The 11,061-nt window shown below is 37.2% G+C and overlaps 1 protein-coding gene across 8 annotated transcripts in view; it reads left to right on the top strand.

The window, feature by feature from the left end:
* The window catches only part of FUT8 (fucosyltransferase 8 (alpha (1,6) fucosyltransferase)), a 256,928-nt gene extending 246,430 nt beyond the window's left edge, over positions 1-10,498 (top strand). For all 8 annotated transcript variants that reach the window (XM_006760081.2, XM_015561548.1, XM_015561550.1 and 5 more), the window contains 2 exons: positions 3,972-4,122; positions 9,423-10,498. In XM_006760081.2, the coding sequence (XP_006760144.1) occupies positions 3,972-4,122; positions 9,423-9,740 (469 nt within the window). In that variant the 3' untranslated portion in view covers positions 9,741-10,498. The remainder of the gene's footprint in view (positions 1-3,971; positions 4,123-9,422) is intronic.
* The last annotated feature ends 563 nt before the right edge of the window (positions 10,499-11,061 follow it).

Raw genomic sequence — 11,061 nt, 5'->3', positions numbered from 1 at the left:
AATATGGGATGCATTAAATATATGTGAAAGTAGGGAATGGGGAGAAGGAAACTGTAGTCTTAGCTCTGCTCAGATACCAAACATTCTGGGATGATTCTGAATTATGTTTACTTCAGTTCCATCAGTCTGAAAGCATTTTATTAATTATTGAAGTTATTTGACTATTAATTTATTTCTCAGTCCCTTTTTTATGTCAAAATATAAAATGAGGACTATAATGCAGGTATTTCTCCAAATCATTAGATAATAATTTAAATCTTATTTCTACCTCCTAAGAATTCAGATTAACCTGATGTAAATTGCTTTTTTTTCTTAAGTCTCTATTGACTACATGCACACACACACACACACACACACACACACTTATAAACAAGAATCAAGAAATTCACCAGCCAAGTATAAGCTAAGCCAAGTTATATAATTATAATTCTTACATAAGAATTAGAGATTAAATGAATGTTTGGGCACAAAATACAATAGAAAGTTTTCACAAGTACTTTTCCAATTTTATATATAAACCTGTTAGAGAGAAGTAGAAATTGTACACCATGCTCCTTAATTTAAAATACCACACTGAATTTATAGCTTAGTTGAAAAAATACTAATTTTATCTACTCTTTTATTTGTTCTCAAATACATTAAAAGCTTTTTATCTTTTTTCCTTGATTAACAAAATAATTCATGTTCATTAGAAAATATGGAAGTTGGTAGTTATACAAGCAAGGAAAAAATAATGCCCACAATCCCATTACTCAGTGGTAGTAACTGCTTCAATTTTGACATATTCCCTTCAGTCATGTTCATAGTTACACTATTTTAGTACTTTATCACATTCTATATAATTTGAAATCTTTTTTGATTAATACAGCAATAGATGAATTATATCAGGTCACTAAAAAAAATCATTATAAATATCTTTTTTAATAACTACATGGCGACTCTATGGATAGTCCATTGCTTACTTGACTATTCCCCTAATACTGGATAATTAGGTTAGCCACATTTTTTTAATCTTAAAAATAATGTTAGGATAGGTGCCTAAAATTATCCCCATTATTTCCTTAAGCTATATTTCTGGACTTAGAAGTATTTAGATAAAAGTATCTGTGAATCTTACAGCTTTGATCCATAACACCACATTATATTTTTACACCAAACAATGCTTGTACTGTATTACAGTTGGCAGTACTTAGATTATGGAAGTAGTAAAACTTGAATTTACTTTTTTTGGTCAGCAGCTAGTTAGCTCCTTTTCCCCTTACAGTCCAGGCAGCGATTCCTTCATAATCTATTACTAGAGGCCCAGTGCACGGAAATTCGTGCACTTGGGGTATCCCTCAGCCCAGCCTGCATCCTCACGCAGCCCGGGACCCCTTGAGGGATGTCTATCTGCTGGCTTAGGCCCGCTCTCAGGAGATCGGGCCTAAGCTGGCAGTCAGACATCCCTCTGGCAACCCAGAAGCCCTTAGCACTGCCACAGAGGCAGGAGAGGCTCCTGCCACTGCTGCTGTGCTGGCCAACCATGAGCCGGCTTCTGGCTGAGCAGCGCTCCCCCTGTGGAAGCACACTGACCACCAAGGGGCAGCTCCTGCATTGAGCGTCTGCCCCCTGGTGGTCAGTGCACATCATAGCAACTAGTTGTTCCTGGTCATTCCACCTTTAGGGTCAATTTGCATATTACCCTTTTATTATATAGGATAGGATAAACATAGTAGCCTTTTATGCATATTTTTCTCTCTAAAAATCGTTTAATTTTCTGAGTCATGAAGAGGAGTATCTCCTTCTGTCTGGAGAAAGAGTTCAGAAAAGAAAATTTGATGTTAGTTAGCCCTTTGTTGGTGATGTAAAAATAAATTTTTATGAGGTAGAAGAAGAAAAAAATATTTTTCCTTGGCAACCTCTGCAACTTCACAATGGAAGAATTGCTCTGCTGACATGCTTGTGAACAAGAGACAAAAAGCAACACGTTTGTACAGAAAGTTTCATGCTCATTCATTATTGGAGATGCAAACTCTCCCTCCCATTTTTCGCTGTGTTTCTTTGTTTTGTTTTGTTTTTTCCACTCTCAGTATCCTTCATCAAGTGGATTACATATAGAGATAAAGACTGAGGAACTTAGGCACCCTTTTGGTTTGTTTCCAGGTAGGGACCTTTAAGTTAAGAAGGGCATTAATGTTAGTGTCCCTTCTCAGTGAAAGGATCACTCTTTTGTTTCACTGAGCACCCAAACCATACTGACAAAATCGGTCTTTATTCAAGGATAAAACCTTGCTGGTGTACTTTAGCAATTCATCCTCTCCTCCACACTTCAGCCTTTTTATGTTTATTTATCACTGTATCTGCCCATGCTGGGGTATGCAGCTTTGCAGGAATAACATTAAAAGTTTTTTTGGTTGTTTTCTTTTTAGAATAAATGTGACAGTTCCTTCATCTCCCTGATTTGGAACTGAGGAGAGCAAAATGTCAAAAATAATGAGGCCAAATGTATCCAAACACTGAACACCAGTCAGAAAGAGAGTTCAGAGATTTTACCTTTACAGTCGTTGTTAGAGTCAATGAGAGAAAGCTCCGTGGTGGCTGTGAAATCCAAAGCAGCTGTTAGGGGATTAGAAAAAAGTCCCAGGCAGAGATAGCGCTCCCTTGTTCGTGTATTTATTCACAGTGTTGTGTGGAATGCTACGTGCTGTGATGCAAAGAAAAATTAGGCTTAGTCCCAGTTGAGGAAATACTGTGTAGAGACAGATAATAAAGTGACTCATAATGTTTCAGGATTTATAAATAAGAATTATTATTTTTCAACAAATAGTAATCCTCTGTTATATCCCAGATTGTCTTATAGGTGCTGAGAATAGTAGAGTGAATGAAATATATGAAATGCCTCTCTTCAGTTAGGGATGATGGAGGTGGAATGAATGGATGCAGGCAGTAAATAAACAGTAAATATATATTATGTGCAATGATAATAAGAGCCATGGAGAAAAATTAAGCAAGTAAAAGGGATACTGATTGCCAAAGTTCATACTAATAAGGCTGTATTTGAGCAGAGATCTAAAGGAAGTAAGGAATAAAACCAGATGGATGCCTGGGGAAAATGTTTAATAGTCACAAGCAATATGTATTGAGCATCCGCTACATGTCAGATACTCTTCTAAATAGTTTATATTGCTTAGTGTATTTACTCAATACTTATGAAATATATGAAGTAGGTATAATTATTATATCCTTTTCATGTATCTTCCCAAAGTTTACATTTTAATTCTGAAGATCTACTTCAGGCACTGAGAAAATGTATTCACTCTATATTAGAGTAAAATTACACCTCTAATTCAGAATAGAATCATTTGAACATGTGGTAGACTTTTTAAAGACATCCTATTTTAATAGTTTTAAATATCCTATCTCAAGACTACTAAAATATTACTTGGGTGGACATCTACAAGAAATTTGCCTTCATAAATGTATTAGAATGGTTTACATTACTGTTATTGGTTAAGATGGTTCTTCAAGGATGGTGGTTAGAGGATAAGTCTGAATTATCCCAAATTCTGAATTAAAATTTTTAATGAAATTTAATCATGATATTTATATTCTAAAGGAAAAGTTCAGTGACCAAATATGAAAGCAGTTTGCAAAACTTCTTAGCGCTCACTCATTACAAAGAAAATAAGAGTCTTCTGTTTTCAACTCTTTCACGGATTGAGAAGGGACATTTTGATACATCAGTGTGTATTTTATATGGCATGCCAATGACATTTAACATGCAGGGTACTCCAGAGTGGTTTCTGTCCCACTAGTGGATTCAAAGAAGCTTCATTGACTATTCTTTTGAATGTTATCATTTTAAAGCTCTCTTTACTGTTAGAGAGGAACTCTTGGTCAGAGGAGCAGGTCTGTCTCCTGCTGATAGGATACTACCTCCTAATAGAATATTGTGATTTCAGTGACTATGTATCAATTTATTTCTTTTTCAGGTACCCCAGTTACGAATTTATTAGTGATAACTCTATCTCTTGGTCAGCTGGACTGCACAATCGATACACGGAAAATTCACTTAGGGGTGTGATTCTGGATATACACTTTCTCTCCCAGGCAGACTTCCTAGTGTGTACTTTTTCATCCCAGGTAAGTGATAGTAGGGTATTTTTAAGAGGCCAGTACTTTTTGGTCATATTAGGGTTAGGAACTTCTTGTTTTCTTGTTTGTTTATTAATCCTCAACTGAGGACATTTTTCCATGGATTTTCAGAGAGAGTGAGAGGGAGGGGAGAGAGAGAAACATGGATGTGAGGGAGACATATCGATTGGTTGCCTCCCATACATGCTCCAACCAGGGCCAGGGATCGAGCCTGCAACTGAGATACGTGCCCTTGACCAGAATCGAACCTGGGACCCTTCAGTCCGCAGGCTGATACTCTATCCACTGAATGAAACTGGCTAGGGCTTTTTTAAATGATAGTTATCGTGATTATGGTGAAATTTTCCTAATATTTGCGAATTACCATTTTTGTGAAAGCATGAGAAGATTCCCCCAAAACATAGCTATTTAGGTGCTCTGAATATTTAGTTGTTTGCAAGCAATGGTTGAATACATCTCTACTGAAGCCAGCTACTAGAGTTGTTTAAAGTGCTCGGCTTGTTCACAGCATTAAATAGAAACAGCAGATAATTAAGCTTGCTTAATACTTTCTGATTTTGCACACAGTCAATATTTAACCAGAACCCATCCATTTCTACTATCGATACACTGATACTAAGAGGCTTAAATGCCCAGCATTTTGTCTCAATTGCTTTATAGAACATAAGAAAGAGTAAATGTAATTCCTCTTCAAATCTTACTACATTTCTACCAAGCAGGAGACTGTACATTAAATTTAAGCAATACCATATTACAATCATGTTTTGAGAGTAATTGTAGATAATTATGTGTTATGGGTTAGGTGTATCTGTTTTTATGAGTGGTACAAGCAGCCTCATATTTCCCAGTGGAATATCACCATAGCAATATTTATTGTGGATTTCATTCTGCCCTTTCATTTATGTGCATATTACTGAGTAGTTTATTCAAAATCTGCTGAACAACCATTTGTGCTCAGATTTATACTAGGCATAGAGGGGATTCCAGAGGAAATGAAGATAAAATACTCACATGAAATAACTACCAAGAAATGTAAATTATGTAAGAATACTATATGCCTAAAAGCTTAGATGAAGTTGAGAAGAGAAAATGTGAAGAGGAAATCTACATCATTTTCATGAGAAATATAAATAAATGGGCAGTTTTCTAATGTGTGACAATGCACATTGTCACAGTGGGATGGCGATATGATTTTTGGAAAGATACCTACCACAGCCAAGGCTATACGAGCTTCAATATGGAATAGGAATACAACTTACTACCCAAAAAGACAGCTACCCAGTACAGGAGCCACACAGGCAGCAATCCTAGTCAGGAGGAAAACTTCCTTGGCCTTCAGGTTCCCATGAAGCATCTACTGCTGATGTTTCTCCCTAATTAGGGTCACGATCCTGACTTTGATAAGCTCCCTTTTCTATTTTTGGTCTCTCTCAACTGTTTTGACAGTCTGACTATGTGTCTGCCTGGTCAACAGGTGCAAATAACTAGTAACAACCTCCACACATTTTTGAATGGGTGTTCTTACAATGTGTCAGTCATTCTATGTACCACCTCCTCTGTGGACCTAGACTGTGGGCTTACCTAAGGTTTGTTCCTCTAGTCAAGGGTTTCTCCACCAGGGCACCCCTGGCATTTGGGGCCAGAAAAGTTGTCGTGAGGCACTGTCCTGTGCATTTTAGGATACTTTACAGCATCCCTGGCCAGTAGCACCTCCACCTCAATTGTGACAATCAAAAGTGTCTGCAGACATTACCCAATGTCCTGTGGGGGCAAAATCACCCTTGTTGAGAACCACCGCTCTAGATAAAGCTCTAAAATCCAATGAATATAGCCCAGCCCAGCCTGTGTGGTTCAGTGGTTGAGTGTCGACCTATGAACCAGGAGGTCACTGTTTAATTCCCAGTCAGGGCACATGCTGGGTTGCGGGCTTAATGCCCAGTAGGGGGCATGCAGGAGGCAGCCAATCAATGATTCACATCATTGATGCTTCTATCTCTCCCTTCCTCTCTGAAATCAATAGAATTATATTTTAAAAATAAATAAAAATAAAATGCAGTAAATATATACATGTTTGAATATTACCAACTTTACGTGTCAGTAGGCCCTGAGATTCAAGGGAGGTGCTTGATGTTTTGCTTTCCTTCTTCCAGCATTAAAATCACCATGGGACAGAATTACTTACTTTCCCCCTTTGCCACTTCCCTTTGTGACTCTGAAAAGCATTCTTGTGACACTCTTCATTGTCTGATTCCAAGTCCACACGTAGCATAACTGGCCTCACTACACTCTGAGTCCGGTTTTGGAAAGTGCAGTGGGAACAAAACAGATATTACTTTGCACACTAGAGATCCTCTTGGCCTTGTCTATTTTGACAAAATAAAATAAAATAAAATAAAAGGCTGTCTCAGCCGCTCTGAGAAAGCTTTGGAGACTCATGCAAACTCAGCTAGTTGTTCCTCAGGGATAAAATTCAAACTAATGGACCTTTCTTTCCTTTTTAATTGTTGTTTTTAATACAGTCATATCTGTGTTTTATTCTTTATCAGGATTTTTGTTCTTACCCATTACCTTGTGCTTATTGGTGTTCTAAAAATGTTATAATGCCATGTCAAAACAGAATGAAATAAAAGATACAAAATGTGGCCAGCCACTGCTTTGCAAACCAAAGGGTTTGCCTCATCAATCATGTTACCTGTCAGGTATCAAACCTGAGTACTGATCAGATGAAAGCCTTCATTTACCTGCCACATGATTTGGACTTGTAAAACCCAGAGAGGAAGCGTAGGGTGATTAAATGCAAACATCAACATTATAGTAATCCTTCTAGCTTTTGCAGTAAATTGCCCCACTGTTAATATAGAGAAAAAATTTTTAATTACTCAGAATGTTATATATGAAGCTTAAGGATTAAATTACCCCTTGTGGACTTGCATCTCCACTGCTGGCTGGTATTATGCACGGAGCAGTATTCATTCAACAGATAGTTATTGAGTGCCTATGTGGCAGGCACTGCTCTAGGACTTATCCTAAGGCAGTTTAGTGTGTGGTTGAGAGCCAGAGAGAGTGCTAATTGTGGCTCTGCCAATTACTAGCTCCTTTTTTCTTTGCTTTGCCTTTTTTTTAACTTTTTGGAAATTTACTTAATCTTTCTGTGGCTTAGTTTCTTCATCTATAAAATGTGAATAATAGTAGCCACCTTATATGGTTCTTGTGTGTTTTTGAGTTGAAAAAGATGCAAGCAAGCACACTATTAAAATAGTACCTGGACCATTATCAGTGCTCATTAACCTCAACTGCTATGATTATCACCAATATGAGAAGGATAAAGGGTCTTGCTCCAACTCAATGTCTGAAATTTCTACCATTCATTATTACTTTGGCTTAAGGAAATACGTCTTCCAGCAGACTAACATATCAACAATTATTGATATAGAACATAAACTGATAATTAGGATTATTTCCTCAAAAGAAGGCTTCTAGGGTATGGGACTGAGGGTAATGTTTTTATGAGTGAGATATTTAATAGTGGAGAGAAGGAAGTACATTAGAGTTCATTGCCACAGTTGGCCGTATGGTCATCCCAAGGTCAAGCAATACGAGGTCATGCATTTCTGGCTAAAGATGATTGAAGAGTACCTGGACATGCCCTGAAAAGAAGACTCTCAGGTTTGCCCAAGGCCAGCCTGGCCTTATGTTTTATCTCTCTGGTGTTACAGTCCAAACATGGAGAACATTGTCTATAAGAGAAAATATGCTTAGCAGTTAACTAGCATACACAGACAGCCTGTGTTCAAAACCAGAATCTACCACTTAATAATAGTGTAACCTTGGGCAAATTTCTTAATTGACCTTTGACATCTGTAAAATAAACATGATAGAATTGTATAGGGCTATTGAGGGGATTAAATTAGATAATACCTAAAAACACTATCTGACAGCAAAAACTCAGTAAATATTAGCCTCTATTATTGTTATTGTACTTTGCTATTATTAGAGCTGCTTTGTTTTAATTTTTTAGTTTCTTCCTTTCCAGAGTCTTCACTTGATTTTGCTTGTCCTCTGTGGGCCTTTGGCTGAATTTCAAGTTCAAGTTCTAAATCTTTTTAGCCTTATTTGTTATAGTCTCAGTATTCTACCAGTGTTTTCACTTGTACCATGACATTCCCAATATAAAATTAGTGTGTTGGTGAAGTAGCAGGTTCAAATGGAAAGTCATTGTCTTGGTTCTGTGTCTAGTTCTATGTCTATTGCTATGGGGACAATAAAACTTCATTAACTGAGATAACTACAACTGGAGATTTAAGAAAATTTTACGTGAGTTGAGTTCTCTGTTCACAATGTATATTGGAAGAATTTTCTAAGCAAAATGATAGCATTCTCTCATTTCTTCACTATTCTTAGAAGAGTTTCTGCAACCTATTTATGCTATAATAAATGTATTTATTAATTGCTTAAAATGTTATACTTCCATGAAGATAGTTATAGTTTAGCTTAATTACCACCATTAAGCTCAAGGAATGATGCTCAGGTTGTGGAATTTCAGCTGACATCCATCCAGTGGGCATAATAGGTATTCTTTGGACAGGAATATTTTAAGTAGCCTTAAATGCATCAGGTAGATGCATCTTCCCTAAAGACAAGTCCATCTTATTTCAGTCCTAGAATGCTACTATCTACACAGCACACTTAAAACTATTTAGAATCGAAATGGTAGATGCGTTTCTCTCACTTGCCAGTGCTAATTGATTGTCAGTAATTACATGAATTTCTATTGAAAAGAGTCCGGAGGCCAAGTTCAAATTAGCAGAAAAGAGTATGTGATTGATTAATACTGAATGAAGGAAAGGGAGCAGCATCATTTTTGTAAAGTATTTATAATCCTAATCCTAACCTTAAAGTCTTCAAGGGCATAAACTATGTCTTACTCATTTTATACCACCAGTGCCCAACATGGAGTACTATGTGGTTCTTAATGAATGTTTATTAAAATTAACTGATTCATATTCTTAAAGTACTTTGCATTATATATTTTTTCTCCCAGAGACCTTAATTGTAATCTTTTATGTTAAAAAACACAGATGCAAGCACAGAATGAAGAATGACTTATGCTATATGCTATACCATCACTTGAAAGCAAATGGACTGAAAACTTGTGACTAGAATCCACTAGTTCTCATTCTCTCAGTTCTAGTCCTAGTCTAGTTCTGATCTCTTTGGCTAAGGGCTTTTAGATTGTTCTGATGGGGATCTTACATATACTAACTATTTTTTAAAAATTATTTCCCAAGGTCTGTCGAGTCGCTTATGAAATCATGCAAACACTGCATCCTGATGCCTCTGCAAACTTCCATTCTTTGGATGACATCTACTATTTTGGGGGCCAAAATGCCCACAACCAGATTGCCATTTATCCTCACCAGCCTCGAACTGCAGATGAAATTCCCATGGAACCTGGAGATATCATTGGTGTGGCTGGAAATCATTGGGATGGCTATTCTAAAGGTGTCAACAGGAAACTGGGAAGGACGGGCTTGTATCCCTCCTACAAAGTCCGAGAGAAGATAGAGACAGTCAAGTACCCCACATATCCTGAAGCCGAGAAATAAAGCTTCAGATGGAGGAGAAGGACAACTAAACTCAGTTCAAACTATTTGAGCCAAACAGTAGATGAAGAAGGCCCTGTCCTAACAACACATTGTTGATTGAGTAGACACCCCCAGCATCAGGAGCAGCTGAGAACTGACAGATGTTTTGTTGGTGAAATTTCTCTTTAACAAGGGCTACAATGCCCAAAACCCCTGCACAGTTGAATAATGTACTCACATATAACCTGCAAGCAGGTGGTTTTCGACTTTGCCTCTTCTTTCAAGATTATGTCTCCATGAGAAAAACACTGCCACATTGTAATTTAAGTGACACAGACATTTGTGTGAGACTTCAAACATGGTGCCTATCTCTGAGAGACCTGATGAGAAGACTTGAATAGCTCCCCGCTGTGGGGAGGTGGATTCTTAGCCAGTGGTGGTGATGCAACCACTGAATTCACTCCAGTCAGCAGATTCAGAATGAGAATGGATGTTCTTGTCTGGAATTTTTTTTAAGTAATTACATCAGTTCATCCACCTCATCTTTAATAAGTGAAGGAGATACACTGAAATAAAATATTCTCATTCCATTAGGAACTTTTGTAAAATGATGCCATGAACAGATTCTTTAGTACTCAATGTTTCTGGCCATTCTCTTTGATAACAAAAAAATAAATTTTAAAAAGAAATTTTGTAAAGTTTCTAGAATTTTACATCATTGGATGATGTGGTGGTCAGCTTTATAATGGGAAATCTATGATAAAAGGAGGAGTTTTATAGTTCTGCTGGGTTTGTTTTTTGTTTTTTGGGGGATCTTTTTTGTTTTCTGTTGTTGATTGGGTGACTAATCTGGTCTTAGTTCAAAGAGTCATCGAGCCATTTTCACACTGAAACCAGTTTAATTGGTGCACATTACAAGGCTGCTAAGAACACTCTTTGGGAGCTTCCATTCTCTTAGTTTGGGCATTGTTTTTGTTTAATTCAGTGGTTCTCAACCTTCTGGCCCTTTAAATACAGTTCCTCATGTTGTGACCCAACCATAAAATTATTTTCGTTGCTAGTTCATAACTGTAATGTTGCTACTGTTATGAATCATAATGTAAATATCTGATATGCAGGATGGTCTTAGGTGACCCCTGTGAAAGGGTCTTTCGACTACCAAAGGGGTCGCGACCCACAGGTTGAGAATCGCTGGTTTAATTAAATAATCATACTGCTTGCCCTTAGAGGAACTGTCACCTCCATTTCCAAAACTAATAACTTCAGGTTTGTTGGTAATCTTTCTTACTGTAGCTCTTGTCACTTTTGTGAGTTGTGTCCTTTCTCTCCCCCACCACACACA

The sequence above is a fragment of the Myotis davidii genome, unplaced genomic scaffold, assembly GCF_000327345.1.
Source record: "Myotis davidii unplaced genomic scaffold, ASM32734v1 scaffold337, whole genome shotgun sequence".
Lineage (NCBI taxonomy): Eukaryota > Metazoa > Chordata > Mammalia > Chiroptera > Vespertilionidae > Myotis > Myotis davidii.
The sequence above is the reverse complement of the archived record's forward strand: the minus strand, read 5'-3'. Positions and strand labels throughout refer to the sequence as shown.